Source organism: Electrona antarctica, assembly GCF_951216825.1.
Source record: "Electrona antarctica genome assembly, chromosome: 5".
Lineage (NCBI taxonomy): Eukaryota > Metazoa > Chordata > Actinopteri > Myctophiformes > Myctophidae > Electrona > Electrona antarctica.
In genome coordinates this window covers 22373019-22398512 of record NC_136810.1, presented here as the reverse complement: position 1 = coordinate 22398512, position 25494 = coordinate 22373019, and the positions used below count along the sequence as shown (strand labels likewise).

Below are 25494 nucleotides of genomic sequence, written 5' to 3'. Positions count from 1 at the left end.
TATATATATATATATATATATATATTGCAATTGCATTGGTGTGACATGTCCTTAAAACTGTTTTGTTCCTCACAGCTAGAAAGTCCTGGGTTCGATTCCCGCTCGGGGAGCTGTGGTTGCTGGCGGCGTGTTTCCTGGGTCATCAGTGCCCATACCCAAGGCGGGGTTGGCGAAAGGGCCTTTCTGTGTGGAGTTTGCATGTTCTCCCTGTGTCCCCTAGGGTAGGTACCCTCACAAAAAATGCAGTAATCCTGGTCTCTAATGCGCCTGATGGAGGGGAAAGGAACTGGTTGGAATAACGTGTTCCTTCCACGCGCTACATCCAACCAGGGAAACTCCCCCCTGTCAGGTGTAAAGGAGCAACTTGGACACTCGGGCATGAAGGAAGCATGAGTTCAAGTCCGTTGCTCTCCCCATGTCTATGGGGACTAGGTTGGCGGAGGGTGTGTAGAGCCCAGGATCACATTAGATAATTGACACAGGGGTGAAAAATGGGTTACAAAATCGTGGGATAAAAAACTAAGGAAGAAAAAACTGTTTTGTTGCGAGGTGTTGCATCGGTGCGTTTTGGGCCTACAGGAACACAAACACCTCTTTTCTAGAGGTGCATCATAATCATAGTGGTACGATAGAACTAGATTATTTCAAATCAAATCATGTGCGCTGTGTCTTTAAATGTCTGGGCCACACTCACACGGTAACGCTTCATGAATAATAATAATAATAATTTACTCACCTAATGAATAGTAATAAACTAAACTAATGAATATTAATTAACTAAACTAATGAATATTAATGAACTAACTTAATGAATAGTAATTAACTAACTTAATGAATATTAATTAACTAACTCAATGAATTAAGCAATATTACACGAGAGGGGGTGGTTTAACGTCATTAATGCACGCCTGCGATGCTGCAGGAACGAGCCCGCAGGGCGAGTTCCGAAAGCAACGCAGAAGAAGTTGTCAACAGTTACCCAACAGTTACACTTAAAACTAAGAAAATCGCTGAAAAAACATGTTTTTAATGACAGATGTAGTCACTACGATCACAAATGTCCCAAGAAACTAGCTAGCCTAGCCACCGAGTTTGCTGCGCTCTGGGAGAACAGAGCAGCTGAATTATTTGTTTTGATTAGGTGTGGATTGGTGCTCGTTTGAACCACGGCTAGAAGGCTGTTTCAACCAATCAGATTGCTTCCTCGAAACGACCTGTTGTATAATAGTAATTAACTAACTTAATGAATAGTAATTAACTAACTTAATGGATAGTAATTAACTGGCCTTGAACTTCCTGCAGAGAAAACACTGACTGCCTGCTGTTTCAAACAGTTCACCCTGTCAACCACAGGATGGCAGCATTTCCTCATATATCCTCCTTCATTCTCATCATTCATCTGACCTACATCAGTACAACCAACCCAGAGCCATCTAATAGAAGAGTTGAGACAGTGAGGGGGCCTAAAACAGCCCGGTCACGTGGTTCATGCACATAGTCACAATGGGTGACTATCATAGAGTATATATATAATAGAGACTGAACTAGCGCGAAGCTCCGCCCCCCCAGCTATTCATGTCAGTGGAAGTTGCTCAGTGGCGTTTTGAAGCACCCGGAAGACTGCCGGAAGTCCCTCCCAGGACCTCAACTTTGAGGTCCTGAGTGACGTAGGGCAACTGAGCGCTCAACGTTAAAGCCCAGCTGCACGGGGTTTCCCGGTCATGAATCCACGGGTCCGCCTGTAGTCCCTCCTCCTACCACTAGGACCTAGAGCTTCAACGTTGGAAAGCCTGCCTGCCCCCTTGGTGACTATGTGCAAAGATTTTCTTATCAGATGTACTGCTTGGCTGTCCCCAATCAAAAACTATATATATATATAAAAAATAAATAGAAAACTTCCGGTTGTTGGACTGGCCCCATGAAGTGAACGGAGTTTGCGTAACTCTGTCTTACTCTATGGCTCTGAACCACCCGAAGCAGAGGAATCACGACTCCGAAGAGAGAGAGAGAGAGAGAGAGAGAGAGAACCTGCTGAGGAGAGGCAGATGGTCCAGAGAGAGGAATATCCTCCCTTATACGTCGTCGTATGACGGTTGTGGTGGCTCTAGTGGTCAAGGCCTATTCATACTCCTGTTTCAGGTGATAAGGTGACCACCGAAAACTACGACATGACGTCACTGAGCCGCGGTGGTGATAAAACTACAACATGACGTCACTGAGCCGTCATGCCGCGGCTTCAGTGACATCATGTTGTAGTTTTCATTAAAACAGAGATATGTGTTTGGGTGGGTCTCTTATCAGTATCACCGTGGCTCAGTGACATCATGTTGTAGTTTTAATTAAAACAGAGAGATGTGTTTAGGTGAGCGGTGAGTCTCTTACCACCGTGGCTCAGTGACGTCATGTTGTAGTTTGAATTAAAACAGAGAGATGGGTGAGCGGTGAGTCTCTTATCAGTATCACCACGGCTCAGTGACATCATGTTGTAGTTTTAATTAAAACAGACATGTGTTTGGGTGAGCGGTGAGTCTCTTATCAGTATCACCGCAGCTCAGTGACGTCATGTTGTAGTTGTAATTAAAACAGAGAGATGTGTTTGGGTGAGTGGTGAGTCTCTTATCAGTATCACTGCGGCTCAGTGACGTCATGTTGTAGTTTTCGGTGGTCAACTTATCACCTAAACCTGGAGTATGAAAAGGTGGGTGTGAGTTTTGTGGGTAGGTATAGTATACAGTATTTTGGCTATAAATCCGTACAGATGTGGGTAAGGTTCAAGGTTGTATTGTTACATCTTGTGTACAGGCACATAAGAGTAACACTTGTTTGGCTGAATTCCTTCAGACAATGCAGCATCATAGATAAAATAACATCAAACAGCAAGCACAGCAGGGATAGTATAGAATAAATAAAGAGTGCAAGAGCGAGTAAAAAGTGCATATGTACATGTGCATGTTTTCCCTGTAGTGGCAGAGTTAGGTACACTTTTTGTGAACAGCTTCAGGTTATGTTCCATATACAACTTAAGACAGTTTAAAACGGTGCAATTCCAGGCTATGTTCCATAGCCAACAACAAATTTAGTTTAGAAATAGTGTAATTGGAGCATGTAGTGCGAGGTAACACCAGGTTCTCTCCTGCGTGAGCAGGTATAGGTAGATAATTTGGCTTTAAATCTGTACAGATAAGTGGGTGACATCAGGTGTCTGTGTCTCTCCCACTGCGTATAGATTTATGGTAAATACATTTAATGGAGCGGAACGAGGCTTCCCTTTCAGTGGTTTAAGGCTTGGTTGACCTTGAGCAGTGACCTTCCCCATGTATAGGCTATAAAATAATGCGTAATAGAGTGCCGCGATAAATTGTCGCCGCGGCTGAATTGTCCTTTTGGTGAAGGTTGCAAGCGGTGTCGATTACAGCAGGGGGTCTCAACATGTGGGTCTGGGTTGTGGTTTTTATTTTCATTTTTTCATTTTTTTTGGGAGGGGGACTGGCCATTTTAAGTCAGTGGTTCCCAAACTTTTTCATGTCATGGACCTCCAAATTGACACTAAGTATAGCCCGCAGACCCCCATTTTAAAAGATATGCCAGGGACCCCCATAAGAGAAGATTTTTGGCTCTAGCTGTGATTCTTTTTTTTTTTTTTTTTTAATATATTTATTGCGGCTTACGCCTTTTATTGGTTTTTGAAGGGACAGACAGTAGGCTGACAGGAAACGGGAGAGAGATGGGGGAAGACATGCAGTAAAGGCCGTGTCGGGCTTGGGAGTCGAACCCGCGGCACACTGCGACTGGATTACCAGTCGGGTGCCCAGACGGTTACGCCACCGCCTGGGCTAGCTGTGATTCTTAACCGTTTTAATTTCAAGGACCGCCAGTTTGATATGCATTAGGCTACAGACCCCCATTTAATGGCATGTCTATCTCTGAGACCCCAATTTAAATTGTAAAATCAATGTTAATTTAACTCTGATAGTTATAGACCCGTAAGGCTCCATTTGGTTCCAAACTATCATTTAGCTGGGGACCCCCTGGAACTCCCTCAAGGAACCCACTTTGGGAATCACTGATTCAAGTAACCTTTTTAATACCTACCAAAACGATTAAAAAATAAGTCAATAAAATCAAAGAAAAATACCATTATAGGCCGGTACTGCATCAACAAGCTATACAGAAAAAGGTGACACTTTTACTACTACTACTACTACTACTAGGCTATTACTACTACTACTAGGCTACTACTAGGCTACTACTACTACTACTACTACTACTACTACTACTACTACTACTACTACTACTACTACTACTACTACTACTACTACTACTACTACAGATAGTAGTTGTACTACAACTACTACAAGCTCTGAGCTTGTAGATTATTTTTCACAATATTTTTCTCTGGAACCGAGTCAAACTAAATGTAATGCCTCTCAACTCCTATACATTCCAAGTACTTGCAGGGTGTCAGTTCAAATATGAGAGAGTCGTGCGTGCGTGCGTGCGTGCGTGCGTGCGTGCGTGCGTGCGTGCGTGCGTGCGTGCGTGCGTGCGTGTCTCACACATATACATTCTCACAAGTGTGAGTTTTTTGTCCTTTTTCTTTTTTTTAGCTGTGGCAGTTTTTTCTGGTTTCCAGGCTATATAGGACTATTTATGGTCGTTAGACTGTATGCTGATTAGCATGTCATTAATATTCATGAGCAACAGTAGCCTATAGGATCCCGTGGGAACAGATGTTTAACATCAATAAACACAAACGGAATATATTGATTGGCTGGAGTTGTTTCAGGGTAGAGTATTCCCATGGGTCTTATATTGTAATTAAAGTCCATATGGTATATAGTCGTGTCTATTATGTGGATGATGAAACTAAAGATAAATACAAAAGATAGCCAACATAAAACGGAATATATGGTTACCAATACCATACAGTCCTATAGTCTTACTGTTTACCTAATCTCTCAAGAACAGATTCTGTGCTGCGCTACCGAATCTGTCAGCAAGGCCATTCAGAATGTGTAGCCTACTATGCATTGTTGATAGTGGGAATGAAAACACAGGCGTATGTTAGGTTGCGCACAGGTGGTGAAAAACAACCATGCTGTTTTCGTGCTCATACCCACCCAGACACCCACCCAGACACCCAGCCAGCCAGCCACCCACCCACACACATAGCTCCGTAAGGGACTCAAAAAAGAGAGTGGGCGTGTCATGTTGGGTGGCTGGGTGCTTCTGAGCACGAAAACAGCATGGTTGTTTTTCACCACCTGTGTGCAACCTAACACACACACAAACACACACGCACATATTAACTGTATATATGGTGATTTCGGGTGTGCCAGTACAGTACAGTGTCAGTGACAGTACAGTACAGTATTGAGGTAGAGGGACCCCCACACGGTAACTCTGTCATTTCTCAACCGTTTCGGACGTGGGGCGGCTCGCCGGAATCGGGCCGGCACCATGGGTGCGTTCCTGTGCGTTCCACCATGGGTGCGTTCCCCTCACACACACACACACACACAGCGTTGCACCGCTCACTTCACTTTTTGATTTTTTTTGCCCTTTAAACAAAACGTACAGGCTATTAATAATCCACCAGTCTTGTATTCACTCAACAACGCCACCTACAGGGCCAAAGGCGAACGTGTCTGTCAGGTCACCGATGTGCGTGTAACACTGGTCCTTCTGTCCGTCCATTATTCATAAGAGGACATCCCCTCACGCACGTTACCATGGCAACTCCCACGGAGCTTAGACAGGTGTCTGGGGGAGAGAGAGAGAGAGAGAGAGAGAGAGAGAGAGAGAGAGAGATTACCACTCATTCTGGGGAACAGAAAGAATGTGCAGTTTTGTTTGTAAAAACTGCACATGTTTGTAGCCTATATAGGACGCACATGCACGCACGCGTGCGCGCACAAACACAAATACACACACACACACACACACTCTCTCTCTCTCTCTCTCTCTCGCTCTCTCTCTCTCTCTCTCTCTCTATATATATATATATCAATTATTATTCTTATTGTTGGTTATCACACCATCTCCTTTATGTAAATTAATTGATTGTTGATATTGTTTATTTTGTATGTCATAATCGTAATTGTGCTTTGGCAAAACTTGTCTTTCCAATAAAGCTTGTTGAATTGAATAGAGAGAGAGAGAGAGAGAGAGAGAGAGAGAGAGAGAGAGAGAGAGAGAGAACGCACAGTCGTGCGTGCGTGCGTGTGTGTGTGTGCGAGAGAGAGAGAGAGGGAGAGAGGGAGAGAGAACGCACAGTCGTGTGTGTGTGTGTGTGTGTGTGTGTGTGTGTGTGTGAGAGAGAGAGAGAGAGAGAGAACGCACAGTCGTGTCATGTGTGTGTGTGTGTGTGTGTGTGTGTGTGTGTGAGAGAGAGAGAGAGAGAGAGAGAGAGAGAGAGAGAGAGAGAGAGAGAGAGAGAGAGGGAAACACACACACACACACACATCTCATAACGTCAGAATGGGAGAGCGAGAGAGAGAGAGCACAAGCACCTCGCGGTGATCCTCTCCTACACAGAATGTAACGCCGCTTCTAGTTGTAGTTGCAGCCTCCGGCTCGGTATGTCTTCATAAGGGAGGTGGATCTTTACGGTGTTCACCACAATAAGGACAGTATAGGACACACACACACATTCATAAGGAGCAGATTATCTGCATTAAGGAGATATTATGATGGTGCATCACTCTGGATCCATCCAGTCCTTCAAGCAGCACAAAGGTTTGTTTTAAACACACAAACTATAATTGTTGTCACGTGTGTGTGTGTGTGTGTGTGTGTGTGTGTGTGTGTGTGTGTGTGTGTGTGTGTGTGTGTGTGTGTGTGCGTGCGTGTGCGGAATGTGTCACTGTGTTGCTGCTGCAGCTGCTGCTGTTTTTAATAATTGGACTTATAATTGCCTCGAGCACTTTTCTCTCACCGTTTAGGCATTAATTAATTTCGAGTGTGTGTGTGGAGTGGAAATGTGGAATGTTGTGCACGATACGAGAGATGTGACGCAGAGAGAGTTGTATAGTTATGTCTGTCATGGTGTTTATAAGATTCACACTCGTACATGCATTTGTTTTTTCCGATTCTGACACTTAAGAATCGAAAAAAATACATCGAGAGTGCATATCTTAGGCTACATAGGTTTAAAGGTTAGCTTAAAACACTACTGTTTATTAGGAATATTATATAAGCCTTGGATCAAGACCATCATTATAGTGCCATTTTGATCGAGTACTTTCACTTTGCAAATATATCACCATCGATTAATTCATTTGGATCAAGACCATCATTATAGTGCCATTTTGATCGAGTACTTTCACTTTGCAAATATATCACCATCGATTAATTCATTGACCTATAAATACTATACAAGTAGGTCTATAGACATATGGAGAGGGAAGACATTATGTGTTGTCTTGACTTATACCATTGGCGGTATGGATGGACGGATGGTGTGTTTGTGTCGTTTAAACAGCTGTTGATCAATGAATGCAGTGACTCCCCATTCATTCATTCATGAATGAGGACTGTCGGAATATATTGACTGCAAAATACAGTGCAGCATGCACGTTTGATCTGTGTGTGTGTGTGTGTGTGTGTGTGTGTGTGTGTGTGTGTGTGTGTGTGTGTGCGCGCGCGCGCGTGCGTGCGTGCGTGCGCGCAACATACTGTAGGGAGTAGACACTTCCTTTTGGACTGCTTGGCTGGGAGCTATCCTTTACATTAGTATTGGTTATTTTAAAAGTAGGGACCCCCACTCCCCCATGCAGGGGTCCTTGGGGGGGGGGGGGGGGGATTAGTTAATACAGCATCATAATTAACCAATTCATCTAATTTACTTTATATGTTGGCTTTTAAAAAAAAAACAGCAGCTCTACAAGCTCTCAGCTTGTCTTAAAGCAGTGGTTTTCAACCAAGGACCATTATTTATTCTTCTTCATTGTAAATTAAGTATCATGTTAAAGGGTAAGACCACTTTTGTTGAGGTTTGGGTTGTGTAGTTACCTTGCCATGATGTAACTCCAAATGTGGACAAGAAATAAAAAATAATTGCTCCAGTGATTAGAAATTGATAATTCGAAATATGCTCCTCATTGACTTACATTGTACACTAAAACGGCTCTCAAAGTCACTCTTTTAGTACGTAAACAAACACAAACAAAGTTGATTCAGACAATATAGAGCATCACCAAAACTCATGTGGTTTTATTTTTTCATAAAAATGTTAACCTCCTGTTGATTTTACTATTTGAAGAACTGGATCCGGATCCACGGATCCAGTCCGGGTTTTCTTCCTAATAAAATGGACAAATCAACAGGAAGTTAACGTTATTATGAAAAAATAAAACCACATGAGTTTTGGTGATGCTCTATATTGTCTGAATCAACTTTGTTTGTGTTTGTTTACGTACTAAAAGAGTGACTTTGAGAGCCGTTTTAGTGTACAATGTAAGTCAATGAGGAGCATATTTCGAATTATCAATTTCTAATCACTGGAGCAATTATTTTTTATTTCTTGTCCACATTTGGAGTTACATCATGGCAAGGTAACTACACAACCCAAACCTCAACAAAAGTGGTCTTACCCTTTAAACTCTCAAGAGTTAACCCATTCTGGACGGGAACCCGTTTTGGTGTTTTAAGTAAGCACTATGTTATACTATAGCTATTGAAAATAGCAGATCTACAAGCTCATAGCGAGCTTGTAGGTCTGCTATTTTTTATTTGAAAGTCAACTATTTAGAAAATACATTAAATATGTGTGAAACTTGTGGATAGTGGCGTTTTTTAAAGGGAAAGGTGTATTATTATGGAGTGTAAAATGAAACCAAATGGACCCGTAAGGGTCATTTTATACTCAAGGGTTAAATTAAAGTCAAGAGTCAAAGGTCTATAGATATAGCAGTGGTTTTCAACCAGTGTTTCCGGGGACCACCAGTGAGTGGTCCTTGAGGGGGTTCCAGGTGGTCCGGGGACCACCAGTGAGTGGTCCTTGAGGGGGTTCCAGGTGGTCCGGGGACCACCAGTGAGTGGTCCTTGAGGGGGTTCCAGGTGGTCCCCGCAGCTAAATGATGGAGAGTTGGTAACCAAATGGACCCTTGTAGATCTCTAACTCTTGAGAGCGTACAATGAAACACACAAAATAACTTGTTATTGTTTTGGGTGAACTATAACCTCCTCTTCAAAACTTTTAATATTGTTGTCGTTGGTTTGTTTTTGTGGGGTGAGGTCTGCTATTGATGATGAGGTGATGTGGGGTGAGGTCTGCTATTGATGATGAGGTGATGTGGGGTGAGGTCTGCTATTGATGATGAGGTGATGTGGGGTGTGGTCTGCTATTGATGATGAGGTGATGTGGGGTGAGGTCTGCTATTGATGATGAGGTGATGTGGGGTGTGGTCTGCTATTGATGATGAGGTGATGTGGGGTGTGGTCTGCTATTGATGATGAGGTGATGTGGGGTGTGGTCTGCTATTGATGATGAGGTGATGTGGGGTGGGGTCTGCTATTGATGATGAGGTGATGTGGGGTGAGGTCTGCTATTGATGATGAGGTGATGTGGGGTGGGGTCTGCTATTGATGATGAGGTGATGTGGGGTGGGGTCTGCTATTGATGATGAGGTGATGTGGGGTGAGGTCTGCTATTGATGATGAGGTGATGTGGGGTGTGGTCTGCTATTGATGATGAGGTGATGTAGGGTGAGGTCTGCTATTGACGATGAGGTGATATAGGGTGAGGTCTCCTATTGACGATGAGATGACAAACAACAATCTTCATGAATTCACGACTTCATGGGTTGTGTGATCGATAGAAAATAATTATTTTTCTGGGTGAACTAGTCTATTCCTTTGAAAGGCCTACATTAGGACAGTTCTTTTTTTCTTTCTTTCTTTCTTTCTTTCTTTCTTTCTTTCTTTCTTTCTTTCTTTCTTTCTTTCTTCCTCCCCCCTCCCTCCCTCCCTCCTTCCCTCCTTCCTTCCTTCCTTCCTTCCTTCCTTCCTTCCTTCCTTCCTTCCTCCCTCCCTCCCTCCCTCCCTCCCTCCTTCCTTCCTTCCTTCCTCCCTCCCTCCCTCCCTCCCTCCTTCCTTAATTCCTTTCCTCCCTCCTCTCTCCAGGGACAGTGTAGTAGATGAATCAACATTTGTGTTTCTTTCCACATCAATAATGTGTTCCAGAATTAGCTCATGTTCCTCTGTGGTCCCTGGGCAGCTTTCAACCACACCGCTGCTGCACGACTACTGTTTCTATTTTAGCCTCTTCACTCGTTGCTTTCTGCATGGTTTAGGTTTACAATATCTGACTTTTATAAAGTTTAAGTTTGTCTCATGTTCTATTGCTTAGACCAGTGGTTTTCAACCCTTTTCATATCAAGGACCATCATTTATTTGGCATTTGAGGCCACGGACCACCATTTGATGAGCTTTAGCCTCGCAGACTCAAAACGTGCTGCTGGTACCATTAGGAGAGACAACAGGCAAACGTTGATCAAAATGACTATTATTTTTATTCTACATTCTCTAATTGTGTATCCTTACTAAGTAATGCTGATGTTTAGCAATAATGTAACTCTTGAGAGCGTAAAATGAAACCAAATGATTTGGTTTCATTTTACGCTCTCAAGAGTTAAAGATCTATAATGGGTCATTTGGTTACCATATCATATAGCTGGGGACCACCTGGAACCCCCTCAAGGACCACTGGTGGTCCCCGGACCACCTAGAACCCCCTCAAGGACCACTGGTGGTCCCCGGACCACCAACAGAGTCTGGTCTGGGCAGGGCTGCCACCATTATCAAAGATTGTTACTTGATGAGTAATTGTCACTCAAATTTGCGATTAAGGATTGAATCAATGTTGAACATTGGCACATTACATGGATAGACATTACATTTGTTTTTGGCTTGTAAGGCCTCGTAAAGTAAAATTGCACAGGGCAGGCAGATAGGCCAAACAACTTGCATATTTAATAACTTAATAAAAATAAAAAATAAATAAAAAAGTATAGCTGATCTACAGTACATGTTTTGAGTTTGTAGATCAGCTATTTCCACTTCTTTTTTTAAAATGTTTTTTTTTTTTAAATAGAAACGATCACGCCAAAACAATTGTGATCATCTTGGATTATTGCGATGTGGCGATTATGCAATACTTGTGACAGGCCATCTAGGGCACGTCAGAGTCTAGACTGAGTCTAATGGGTCTCCTTTTCTTTCCATAAAGGTCCCCACAGACCCAGGTCTCTGAAATAACCAGCCGGCCCTTGGGGACCGCAGGCATTTTGTTGTAATGAAACAACCAGACTAAGAACGTTAGTGTAGAGTGATGTAGTGCAGATGTAGATCGCAATCTAGATTCAGACACCTATGCCATCTCATTCCTAAATTTGAGAAATAATCGTGCAGCACTAGCTGGCTGTCCAATTAATTTTAATTACTATTGTGTTTTTGCTACACGAGAGAGATACTTGTCGAGCACTTTGATGTTGTCTGTTCAAAGCCACAGTAGTTGTCTCTGCAGGTGTGACATTTTGAATGTAGTAGGCCTAATGCTCAGCAATTACAGAGTAAAGACAGTACTCTATTTTCATTGGGAAGAAATTAGAATCGCGTCAGAATTGTGATTGTGATTCTCGTGGAGGAAAATCGAGATTCACATTTGAAGAGAAGAATTATTGTCCAGCACTAGAGCGACACATGTTTTTCTTCCCGATACCCACATAACTTGCGTATCGGTTGATACGGAGTATACCGATCTGATACCAGAGCTTGATCTGCTATTTTTGAATAGCCAAAGTATAAAACGGTGCTGCTTAGGCCTATTTTCTACTGTAGCTAAAATCCGAGACAGCTCTAGCTGTCTGATTGATTTTCAGGGAGAGAAAAGAGTGTTAAGACTCTGTCACAGCAGAGTCGAGTCGACTGGAGGATGAAGTTTCTTTTCCAAATCCTCTAATCCCTGATATGGTCTTAAGGTGATAGTAATCTATCTAGGCTATACGCATCCAGGCTTAGTGATAAAGCTTAGCTCGGTATGAGTGGCAGCCAAGAAACAACCGGATTAAATGAAGACAAATAACGCTCTGTACCTCAGGATAGGAGATAGGATTTGTAAAGCCCAAACAACAACAAAGGGTCGGGTCGGGACAAAACGTTTTTTGTAAGGTAAACCACACCAATGCAACTCATTGAGTTGCAAGGAGTTGCATTGGTGTGGTTTACCTTAAAAAAACGTTTGTCCCGACCGTCGAAATTTAAACAAATGTCTTTTTAAAATGTATTTTTTTCTGAAAAACCTCATGTTTCTATATCAGTGGTTCTCAATATTTCATGTCAAGGACCCCAAAAATGATATGTAATTGGCCGCCGACCCCCATCTGAACATAATGTTGTTCCAGGGAGGGACGCCCCCAGAAGCAAACATATGAGTTAAAAACGCCTATTAGTCTGTATTGGCAGTGCTGTCAGCGTGCCTATATCGAACACACCCAGTGTTTCAGACTGCCACACTCCTCCCGACCGATAGGGGCGCGTAGTTGAAAGCCAATGGCAAAAACAGCTCGGATAAACAGCTCGGATAAAAATGCTTTTTATTAAACAACGCGGGATGCAGCAATGCTAATCGCTGTACCAACAAATTTCTAACACCCGTGGGACAAATTGTGAGTACTTTATATTTGAAAACGGAATGTTTATATACACGTTTGGACTGTAAATGTAGCGATCGCGTAAAACAGGCTGCAGTTGCGTCATGACTGTCATGATGATTGTCATGGCAGTCATGTTTCAGGGCTAAGTTTTAGCCATCATAGCTGAGTTTTTATTCTGTTTTTGTCAGTGAAAAAAAATGGTAGTCTACAACATTTTTCATCATAGTTTTAGTCGACCAAATAACACTACTAATACTAATACATAAGTAAAAGCACTTTCTGGCCTTGACAGCCCATACATCCACACAGAAAAGTCCTATCTGATTGACAGCCTACATCCACACCGAAAAGTCCTATCTGATTGACAGCCCATACATCCACACCGAAAAGTCCTATCTGATTGACAGCCCATACATCCACACCGAAAAGTCCTATCTGATTGACAGCCCATACATCCACACAGAAAAGTCCTATCTGATTGACAGCCTACATCCACACCGGGGTAGTTAAATGTAGCTGCCAGAATACTTGTCTAGATTCAGTTGCAGATTGCAGATGGGTGCTCGTTTACGGTGGTTCTGAAGGCGGACAGGGAGTCACTATTGATGACTCGCAGTGGAAGTGCGTTCCACACGTTGGTGACAACAGCAGAAATAGAAAGATATGCTATGCTGCAGAATTGCGAGTGTGGTTGGCTATCTGTATAGGAATGTTCTTCAATTAGAATAGTTGGGTTTCAGATGAGGGCAAAGCACACAAATGCCTTGGGAAGAGTACCTAAGGGCATGTGATGTGGTCGACAGTGTTGACAAGAAACTAGTTACTTTCAGTAATATTCTTACTTGTTTCCAGTAACTAGTAAAGTGACTATAGTTACTTTCACATTTTGAGTAATAATATTACATTTACTTTTTTCCAAAAGTAACTAGTTACTATTTTCACGAGCCCGAGGTACTGTGGGCTTGTGCGCACTCGTCTGTACATGTGAAGTATCAGATGTAGAAGGGTTGGGCCTTCAACCGTCCGGAACGCGGAACAAACTGGCTATAGTGTGAGACTCAAAAGATTGCGTTTCATTATCATATTGAGCCCAGGTGTGATTTTCATTTAGTCATTTATGAATTCATACATGCAGTAAAAGTCTTAGTGTTCATTTAATTGAAATTAGTGTACAAATGGAACCAAATGGACCCATCATCATGTGAATACTAATATACAGTACACTTTTCAGAGTTAAATAAACAATGAGGATTTTACAATGTATAGGCTGTGACACATGTGTCTTACACAAAGCTCTGTTTGTTCTCCCATTGCTCGCTCAGTGGTGGAAAGTAACTAAGTACTTTTACTTAGGTACTGTACTTAAGTACAATTTTGAGGTATTTGTACTTTACTTGAGTATTTCCAATACTTTTACTTCTACTCCACTACATCTCAGAGCCAAAATTTGTACTTTTGCTTCACTACAATTATTTGAAAACTTTAGTTACTAGTTACTTTGGAGATTTAAATTTTGATTAGAAAACATACATTAACCACTTCATCCCTATACACTTCGGCCATTTGAAAATAGCCAATCTACAAGCTCACAACAGATTTTGTAAACATTTTGAACTTGAAAATAGCAACTTTCTGCACAATAAGTACTTTTAGTACTTTAAGTACATTTTGATGCCGATACTTTTGTACTTTTACTCAAGTACATTTTCAATTCCGTACTTTTACTTGTAACGAAGTAGTTCTAAATTGCAGTATTGGTACTTTTACTTAAGTAAAACAGTACTTTTCCCACAACCGATCTACAAGCTCACAAAGCATCGCAAGGTTGTAAATCAGTCGCTGCTGTTGTGACACTGTAGTGACCGTACACCGTGGAATAGTTTAGGCTTCAGAGTGGACAGAGTGGACACAGACCCGACCGACTCTGTGTGGAGTTACTGTAATGGAAAAATCTATGAGACGCATCAAACAATGTTCAGCTCATGTTTCTAATGGAAAATACTACTTCAACACTGTGTTTAGTGGACGCTGATCCACTCTCTCTGTGTGTGTGTGTGTGTGTGTGTGTGTGTGTGTGTGTGTGTGTGTGTGTGTGTGTGTGTGTGTGTGTGTGTGTGCATGGTTTTGTAAGCTAGTGGTTTCCTAACGCCACACTCACACACGGCTCTGTTTTGACTGCTTTGTTCCATTTTTGCTTTGGCAATGTAAACGCAGTTTTTCCTCACGCCTATGAGACTCCTTTGAAATTAATTTAATTTAATTATAGAGAGAGAGAGATGCCAGGAAGTACTTTTGCTCATTACATTGTGGGCTTGTTGAAAGATACATTTGAAAATGTGTGAAATGGAAACTTTCTGCGCAATGAGTACTTTTACTGTTGGTACAATATACATTATGACACCAATACTTTTGTACTTTTACTCAAGTCAATTTTAGAAAAGTGTCCCTCGGGGCACTGGTCTCCACCAGGATAATAGCGTTTGTCATGTTTGGACAAAATGTGGAGGAGTAATCTTTTTTTCTTTTTGTAATAATCTGGTTGTATAACAGGGCAATACAAATAAATATATAACACGTTATAGTGTATTCATAATAAGGTTTAGTAGTGGCATGCAGAGTTGTACACAGATCGGTGCAGTTTTAGGTAAGAACAGGACAATTGTCCTGTTATAGCGCCACCATGAGGCTGATGTGAATTTCTTTGAAGTGCCATTTCTTCCTCCTGCCTATAGTAGGAATGTGTGTGCATGCTTGGTGTGCATGCTTTGACGGAAATGGTTGTGTTCATGATTTGAGACCTTTTTGTTCAAAATGTGCAAACTTTGGAAGGCAATCTTAGCCAATGGGGATGGAATATGGGGAAGCGGACAGGTGGACCGTGTCGACCACATGCTTATAGAGAGAATGTATACCGATGTGTGTGGTGTATGGATAAAATGTGTACGAGTAATATAAATAAATGTGTTTTGCAATAATCGGCCTCATGGTGGCGCTATAATAGGCCGTTGTGGAACAATTGGGGCAGAGGTTCGTCGTTGGCATGCAGGGAGTGTGTGGCCTGTTGTGAGTTGTGACATCACAATGATGCACGACCTCGCCCTTTATTAGCCGATGGATGCTAAAAACAGCTAACGGACAGTACATAAAATACTCTTCATTCCGGATTAAATGCATTTATTGAAAAATTAGGATCTAATTCACGCCAGCATTGTTCCCAGTTGAGCTCTTATTTTGAAAATCCACATTTCCAGACTTCCGGAAGTAGACATATCCTAGTAAGTTTAACAGGTCTCGTTCAACTGTTGTTTACAAGAGGATCTATGCCGGGGCACTGGAGGGCTCCACAGCGTCGGCTCTGTTCCATCAAAGAAACTGCCATCTGGGACAAGGAATAGGAGATACAGGCGATTGAAAGAAACAGATAGAATGGATTATTATGCCGAGGACGATCTAAGATCGTACCTGTTGTCATGACAACAGCTAGCTACCCGATGCTAACGTAAGTAGCATTATGGCTTGATCGATCGAAAGCGCTATAAAAGCGCAATTGCCATTGATCAACGGGAATGGCGGTAAGCGTAGTATTAAATAATAGGCTTCAATTGACCTAGATCTATGGCAATGGCGCGGAAACGGTTAAAGAAACCAGAGATTTTGCGGGTTAAATAATTAGTAAGGCCAGACGGGGCCTCTGGCCACCCCAGTTAGAGCCCTCAGCCCAGGTAGGGCCGATGATTGTCACCGTTGTATGTCTCCAGCTTGGCTCTGTTTATAAAGACGTTTTGGAAGACATTTTCGAATGCAGCCTCATCAGTGTCTCTGAGGTCAGATCAACATTATGAGATCTAAGGGTGGCAGTGGGGGCAGTGTCTTTGATGAGGTCAGATCAACATATGGAATTCATTCTGTATTGTCCATAGCTCAAATGAGAGGCTAAACATCATCAGACATGGTGGTCCGTGGCTCAAATGAGAGCATAAATAATAGACGTCGACTTGAAAATGGTTGGAAACCACTGGTGTGATGTTGTCAAGGTCAAACTGAAGGCTTTGCACCAAATCCCATCCTGACGTCATCATTAACATCACAGGCAATCACCACACACCATGTACAGTAAGAAGAATGGTGAGACTCACAGACTGAAAGAGGTGTGTGTGTGTGTGTGTGTGTGTGTGTGTGTGTGTGTGTGTGTGTGTGTGTGTGTGTGTGTGTGTGTGCGTGTGCGCGTGCGCGTGCGCGCGTGTAGTCATGCGCAGGGGGAGGGGAGGGCGTTCTGTGTCTAATCTCCTGGAGTTATGTAACACCGAGGTTGTGCCGCGGACGGTTGTGTAATGTGATACTGAGAGAGTGCTGTCACGCACGCACGCACGCACGCACGCACGCACGCACGCACGCGCACACACACACACACACACACACACACACACACACACACACACACACACACACACACACACACACACACACACACACACGCTTGCTTATGGCAGTCTGTCGATGTCGATGATGACGTTGCTCCAAATAGGATTTATAGTTGATTATTGTGGTTGTTGTCAGTCGTCTGTGCATATAGCCAGGTGGCTGTTCAGACCGACGCGTGATCCGCAGACTTTGTCACAGGAGGGCGGGCAGGGGTGAGGAAGGCACCAGGGGAGGTCGGTGGTCCTAAGGCACATGGAGGGGGGGCAGGGGAAGGAAGGCAGCAGTGGAGGTCGGTGGTCCTAAGGCACATGCAGGAGGGGCAGGGGAAGGAAGGCACCAGTGGAGGTCGGTGGTCCTAAGGCACATGGAGGAGGGGCAGGGGAAGGAAGGCACCGGGGGAGGTCGGTGGTCCTAAGGCACATGGAGGAGGGGCAGGGGAAGGAAGGCACCGGGGGAGGTCGTGGTCCTAAGGCACATGCAGGAGGGGCAGGGGAAGGAAGGCAGCAGTGGAGGTCGGTGGTCCTAAGGCACGTTGGTGCCTCTGTGCACGCCGCTGTACTCTCCTCTCTGTGAGCCTTCTCCTGAAGACGAGGGATTCCCTGGTGACAGGTATAGAGCACTGCAGGTGTGGCGATCAACAGCCAGGGACTCTATAGCGCTGGTGGTTTGATGTCACACTTCTTCAGGAGGGTGTTGATGTGGTCCTTGTACCTCTTTTTCGGACCCCCGGCAGACCTTTGACCATCTAAAAGCTGGCCATAGAGGATCTGTCGTAGTAGACGGTGGGCTGGCATACGGATCACATGCCCGACCCATCTGAGGTGTTTTTGGCCAAGGTGTGGCTGTGATGCTGGGTATGTTGGTCCGGTCATACATTTCGGTATAGGGCACCTTGTCTGCCCAGGTGAGGCCCTATAGGGCACCCTGTCTGCCCAGGTGAGGCCCTATAGGGCACCCTGTCTGCCCTTGTGGGGCCCTATAGGGCACCCTGTATGCCCAGGTGAGGCCCTATGGGGCACCTTGTCTGCCCAGGTGAGGCCCTATAGGGCACCCTGTCTGCCCAGGTGAGGCCCTATAGGGCACCCTGTATGCCCTGGTGAGGCCCTATAGGGCACCCTGTATGCCCAGGTGAGGCCCTATGGGGCACCCTGTCTGCCCTGGTGAGGCCCTATAGGGCACCCTGTCTGCCCTGGTGAGGCCCTATTGGGCACCCTGTCTGCCCTGGTGAGGCCCTATAGGGCACCCTGTATGCCCTGGTGAGGCCCTATAGGGCACCCTGTCTGCCCAGGTGAGGCCCTATGGGGCACCCTGTCTGCCCAGGTGAGGCCCTATAGGGCACCCTGTCTGCCCTGGTGAGGCCCTATAGGGCACCCTGTATGCCCTGGTGAGGCCCTATGGGGCACCCTGTATGCCCTGGTGAGGCCCTATAGGGCACCATGTCTGCCCAGGTGAGGCCCTATAGGGCACCCTGTATGCCCTGGTGAGGCCCTATAGGGCACCCTGTATGCCCAGGTGAGGCCCTATAGGGCACCCTGTCTGCCCTGGTGAGGCCCTATAGGGCACCCTGTCTGCCCAGGTGAGGCCCTATAGGGCACCCTGTCTGCCCAGGTGAGGCCAGAAGATGTGGAAGGCCTCTAGGCTGTTTTATGTGCCTCTGGTATAGGGTGTCCAGGTTTCAGAGCTGTATAGCAGTGTGGAGAGGCAGACTGCCGTGGCTCGCACGCACGCACGCACGCACGCACGCACGCACGCACGCACGCACGCACGCACGCACGCACGCACGCACACACATTTCAATTTCTTTATTTGAATCCACAAATTACAATTAATTTTACAAGCTTTTTGTCATGCCAGCTATTCTTAGGCCACTCATGGTCAGTTTATGCACATGGCCCAGGCTTCCGAATATCAGTATGGAAAATCTACAGCGACACCCCAGGTTTGTCATACTTCCAAGTAATGGTTGATACTTAGAATGTTTATCTTGGAATGCCTGGCCCATGTACAAATCAAAGACACAGCCCACCTCCAGAATCAGGACCTCCTTGTGACTGGTGTCAACAAAGACAACAGAACAGGTGTATTTGGGATGTTAGCAAAGACATTGCATGCACAGCTAAACCAATCTGGTAACACTCTTAAATGTGTATACATTGCTGCACTAGATGGCACATATTTTCGAACTGCATCAGACACTAATGCCAACAATCCGGTCGTGGTGAGCAATATACACATTTTTGTATGCACTACATCCATTTGTTATGTGTGCGATGGATTCTAGGTGTTGTTCAGAATCATGATGCTTTATACAGAGTGGAGTGTGGGTGTCGGGATACCAGATTGACAGATTGTACTTGGTTGGTAATACTTGCAGTCTTGCTTTGATGGTGAATTTTAAAACATCCCCCCCCAATAGCAGCATTTTTGTACATCGAATGTGAAATAGAGTGATCAGCTGAATCAACACAGGCCAACTTTCCCTGCAGTCGAAGGCCACGCCAATGTTCTTTGGCTTCAGTCTGTTTCGTGCTAAGCAGAACCCTTCTTGCCGTTTCTTCCTGTAGTCTAGTGTCCGCTCCCTGGTGGGTGAGGGTAGCCTTCACTACCACGCTGGAGTCTGTAATTAATCCATCAGAGATGGGCACATTTTCGTTGTATTTTTGCCCATTTTAGCTGGACTCCTGTCCGATGGCAGAGGTCGTTGAGATCTGGCCAATCAGACCCCGAAGCCCTTGGCTTGTGAGTCCAGTTTCCCAGAGTCTTTCCTCCTAAAGCCCCCCCCCCCCCCCCCCACACACACACACACACACACACTACTGTAATAATGATAATAAACACTTGCTGTATAGCCTCGACGACCTTGCACGCATATAGAAAGGATAAAATATGTCATGTGGATAGCATGTCATGTAGACACTAGACAGGTCATTATTGATCTAGCTGCATCCTACTGTATAGTTTATAGTACGGATATTCGAGGGCGACTGTGGCGACTGTGGCTCAAGAGGTAGAGCAGGTCGTCCAATGATCCATGGGTCGGCGGTTCGAATCCCGGCTCCTCCTGTCTACATGTCGAAGTGTCCTTGGGCAAGACACTGAACCCCAAATTGCTCCCGGTGTGCTGGTTGGTACCTTGCATGGCTTCCGCCGCAATCGGTGTATGAATGTGTGTGTGAATGGGTGAATGTAATGCACAATCTATGTAAAGCGCCTTGGATAAAGGCGCTATATAAATGCACCATTTAGCATTTATTTATTCTACTGTCAGACTGATGATAGGTTATTGGTTTACTTGTGATCCTAGATGACTATTTCTATATGCATTTGATTGTATTATAGTAAAAGTACAAAAGTATCCGCATCAAAATGTACTTAATGTACTAAAAGTTAAAGTACTCATATTGCAGAATTATGTCTCATTTCACAAGTGCAAAATGTGTACACGATCTTTTGAAAATAGCCGATCCGCTATTTTCAAATAGCCGAAATGTATAGTATAGGGCTGAAGTGGTTAATGTATGTTTTCTAATCAAAACTTAAATCTGCAAAGTAACTAGTAACTAAAGTTTTCAAATAAATGTAGTGGAGTAAAAGTACAATATTTGCCTCTGAAATGTAGTGGAGTTGAAGTGAAAGTACAGAAAATTTGAACACCTAAACACCTAAAAATGTTATACTAATGTTACGTACAGTACTTAGCTACTTTTCACCACAGAGTATTAGTACCAAGGATCTATACTTTCCCGCTCTACACCAAAACCTTTGCTAGCTCGTATAGACTTGCTCTTATCACCAAACAGGGACGTGCACACACAAAGATATCAAAGGGGGCTTCAGCCCCTGCCCTTTTACCCGTCTGTAAAACAACTGCCCTCTCCAGACCACGAATGCAGCATTTACTGTGGTGAAAGAAATGCAAATGCCCTCCTCTCCTTTCCATGCCATATCCGAAGGCAGCATTCTGGAGAATAGTTTTTTTCCCGAAGTCTCCTGAACTTGAACACAGTATTTTGCATTGAACTAATTTGTTTCGAAATCCATGTCGTTAAACCGCATCTCCAGTAGATAAAGAGTGCAGGGTTGCTCCCCGAAAATAGCTGATGTACAAGCTCTCAACGCGCCGCAGCGCGCAAACTAAGATACTGTGCAGTATCTTAGTTAGTCTACTTTTGTGTGTGTGTGTGTGTCTAAAACTCTCATACACTATTTAACAAAGGCTATATCAGCTGATTGAAGTATTTAACAGTTTGCAAAATTACAGTACATTTCAAGCACAAACTCAATACAAAAACTGTCAACTGTGAGTGGACGACGCCATAAAAGCATTACACTTGTTTACAATAGGGCCCACCGTTTTCAATTCATCAAAACATTTAGAGACATACAAATATACACTTCTATATAGCCAAAAACAGGAAATCATAGAGGCAAAAAGGGGAAAAACAATGGTGAGGGGAAAAAGGGGGTGGGGGGGGGGATTCGCACATGCCACGATGCGCACATGTAGGCACGTGACCACTGCTAAAGTAATAATCATACTAATATGGGGGGGGGGCTTCTTTCACATGGCATAATATCACTATGTGATCATCTCTTGTTAGATTACAGTCGTGTGTGTGTGTGTGTGTGTGTGTGTGTGTGTGTGTGTGTGTGTGTGTGTGTGTGTGCGTGTGCGTGCGCGTGTGCTTGTGCGTGTGTGTGCGCGCGTGCATGTGTGTGCGTGCGTGCACATCTGCTCCGGTTAAAAAGGATGAATAATTGAGGTGTAGAATCGGGGAACAGAGACTGAGGCATTCTGGGAATTATCCCACTGACCTGGTTCTCTGTCTGTCTGTCTGCTACTCTATGACACACGCACGCACACACACACTGGTTCTGTATCGTATTACTTTGTGGTTAGAGTGTCCACACTGCGACCAGGTCCATGACACCAAAGACTGTAAAAAAGGCTCCCAATTTAGGGATGTGAACGACTCTGTGTTTTGTGCGTGGTTGGTATTTATCAATGTGTCTGGGGATTACTTGTTCTTGCTGCACAGTTGAGAGGAGAGTGCAAACTGCACTTTCCTTTTAGCACGGCAACTGCAGCCTTTGTATGTTAGAATACACACACACACACACACACACACACACACACACACACACACACACACACACACACACACACACACACACACACACACACACACACACACACACACACACAGCAACAAAAAAAAACCTCCGCTGTCAAACCACGGGGGATTAACTTCAGGCCAATAACACTTAGATTTATAACAATTAGAATTATTTGTTAAGCCCGGCCCTAACACTTTTTTTTTCATCGCTATAGGCTACAGCAGCCTAGATGACTAACTACACAGCCTACGTTTGATGATTAGAAAATATAAGTATAGGTATTCTGGAAATGCCATCGGCTCACGGAAGCCGCTGCCCCTCGACAACGCTAATAATAGCGATCATGGTTCATAGCGTAATAGAGCGTTGCAGTCCCGCCCCCGACGAGCGGCCCGGAAGAGAATTTCCCATAAATGTTTTCCATAGACGTTTCAGAAAGTATTTTTAAGACCTTTTAAGCCACGGACAAAGCCAACTCGGATGGTGACAAATTATCTCAATAAACACACATTTTTTTGGGCCGAACAAATAATTAGAAAGAAGATAAAAGGAGCAGGGTAAAACACATTATTTTTTGTTTTTCTTACCAAATGGACCAAATGGACCCTTATAGATCTTTAACTCAGTGGAAATTGAAACCAAATGGACCTGTAAGGATCCACTTGGTTTCAGTGTACGCTCTTACTTACTTACTTACTTACACCTGACACCCCTACTGGGGTATAGGCCGTCGACAAGGGTCCTCCAGAGTTCTCGGTCACTGCCATTAGTCTCCATCTGCGACCAGGTGCATCCCAGCCTCTTGGTGTCTGCCTGGAGATCCCGCCGCCAGCTCAAGAGTTAGATTATTGTTAAACATCTGCATTACTTAATTTACAAGATGGTCTACACTATTAGAGAATGTAGATCTTTTTTGGATCAACCTGTTATCTCTACAATGGTACCACATCAAAATCGTATCCAACAACAACAAGATATCATTTAGTTTGGGGTCGGAGAGGCTAAATGTCATCAAATGGTGGTCCTCCGTGGCTCAAATGGGTCTGAGAGGCTAAATGTCATCAAATGGTGGTCCTCCGTGGCTCAATATGGGTCTGAGAGGCTAAATGTCATCAAATGGTGGTCCTCCGTGGCTCAAATGGGTCTGAGAGGCTAAATGTCATCAAATGGTGGTCCTCCGTGGCTCAAATGCTGAATAAATAATGGACCTTGATATATGAAAAAGGTTAAAAACCTTGAGCTTTTGGGTTTTTGCCGATCTACAAGCTCACAATGCAAGGCAAGGCAAGAGATACTACAGGGAGTACGCGAGAGAACGTGGATACGACAATATGACAGTAAAGTGGATGGAAGAAGAAAAGAAAAGAAAAAACATTTTCTGTTACGTTTAAAGATTTAACATGGCTGTGTAGAATCTGCTCACGAGGCAGTAATTGCAACTCTTTCACTCCATGAATTATTTGTAACATCATATTCTTCAAAAGGCTAAAAGGGCTATCATTCGTTCATTCATTCCTTCATTCATAGCATTGTATACTGCTACATCCGGTTCTCTCTTGCAGTTTTATAACGAGCATGTTGTATTTGTGGGTAAGAAAGGGAGTTCTTTGGCCTGGGCCATGGCTCAGTGGTCCAGGCACCTTGGCTGGTTATCCAGTCTGGTAGTGTGCCGCGGGTTCGACTCCCGATCCCGACGGCCCTTACTGCATGTCACCCCCCCCATCATCTCTCTCCCCATTTCCTGTCAGCCTGTCTGTCCCTCCATAAAATATATAAAATAAAGGCGAAAGCCACAAAAAAACATACAACAACAAAAAACTAAAAAAGGGAGTTCTTTGATTCAGAGGTTAGAGACAGTTTGAGACGGCTCTGCTTGTAACAGAACAGTGGGATTTTCCCTTTTCATATCCAGGTCCATTATGTATTCTGCATTTGAGCCACTGACCACCATTTGATGACATTTAGCCTCTCAGACGCAAAACCTAGAATATTTTGTTGTCGTTGGATGGGATTTTGTCCACAATTCCATGCTGTGTTGATGTTGGCACCATTAGGAGAGATAACAGGAAAACGTTGATCAAAAATTACAATTCTTCTACATTCTCTAATTGTGTAAAACAATAGTTTAACCCTTGAGCGTGTAACATGGTTTCATTTTACACTGAAGTGTAAAAGATCTATAAGGGTCCATTTGGTCACAGTCTCCTGAATAGTTTTCATTTAGTTTTAGTTACATTTTAGTCACCTGGTATGTTTTAGTGTTAGTCTAGTTTTAGTCGACTAAATATCATGAGATTTTAGTCGACTAAATCTACAGTTGGTTTAGCCGACTAAAATGTATTTTGGCGGGCCTTGATGCAGTCGTAATGGCTCATTTTACACTTGTTGAAATAGCTGATCTACAAGCTCACAACGCATCACGCTGCAGGCTTGTAGATCGGCTATTTTCAGCATGCAACCAAGTGTAAAATGACTTATACTGGATCTCTTGTCCACTATAGTCCCTTCCCAACATTTGTGTCTAGTTTTGTTGACGAAATTGTCAGTAGCCTATATTTAGTCTTAGTTTAGTCATCATAGCTTAGTTTTCATTTAGTTTCCATTTACTTTTCGTCAGTGGAAAAAGGCAGTTGACGAACATTTTTCGTCTTAGTTTTAGTCGACGAAAACAACACTGCTCATTACCACGTGTTGTTCTTGCTTATACTGTAAATCACTCTGGAATAAGAGCGTACTGCTAAATACCTACACATTTTAGTCTCGGTTACCCAAGCTGTGCCACTCAAGGGATGGAGCTCTGGGTGCTCTTATATGCCTACTGAGCTCAAATATATGTTTCTTTTTTTTCGGCTTTTCGTCAGACTCGGATTACCGGCCAAGGTGCCTGGACCGCTGAGCCACGGCCCAGGCCTGAGCTCAAATATATGAGCAGGCAATTAATCAACGACACAATGCTTCATGGTAATGCACAGAAAGCTATATACGGTTGGCCTACAAACTATAATTTGTTAAAATGTACGCCGTCATACACATTTTGATTACAAAATGTACATTACACCCACTTCAGCCCTATTTATATTTCGGCCATTTGAAAATAGCCGATCGACAAGCTTGTCGATCTGCTATTTTCAAAATATTCTTTTGCTAAATGTAAGCTTCTGCATAATGAGTACTTTCTACTTTTGCTACATTATACATATTGAGACCAATACTGAGTATTTCTACATTGCAGTATTGATATTTTACTTAACCCATTTTGGGCGGGAACCCCTTTTGGTGTTTTAAGCATTATGTTATA

At 43.7% G+C, this 25494-nt stretch overlaps 2 protein-coding genes across 2 annotated transcripts in view; both read left to right on the top strand.

Moving 5' to 3' along the window:
• pkp3a (plakophilin 3a) overlaps positions 1 to 25494 on the top strand; it is a 486421-nt gene that overhangs the window by 165137 nt on the left and 295790 nt on the right. The gene's annotated exons all lie outside the window — the stretch shown is intronic.
• The window catches only part of LOC306923736 (anoctamin-3-like), a gene marked incomplete at both ends in the record, with an annotated part of 87932 nt that continues 69130 nt past the window's right edge, over positions 6693 to 25494 (top strand). Inside the window, one exon of the mRNA XM_079502009.1 lies at positions 6693 to 6738. Coding sequence (XP_079358135.1) covers positions 6693 to 6738 — 46 coding nt within the window. The remainder of the gene's footprint in view (positions 6739 to 25494) is intronic.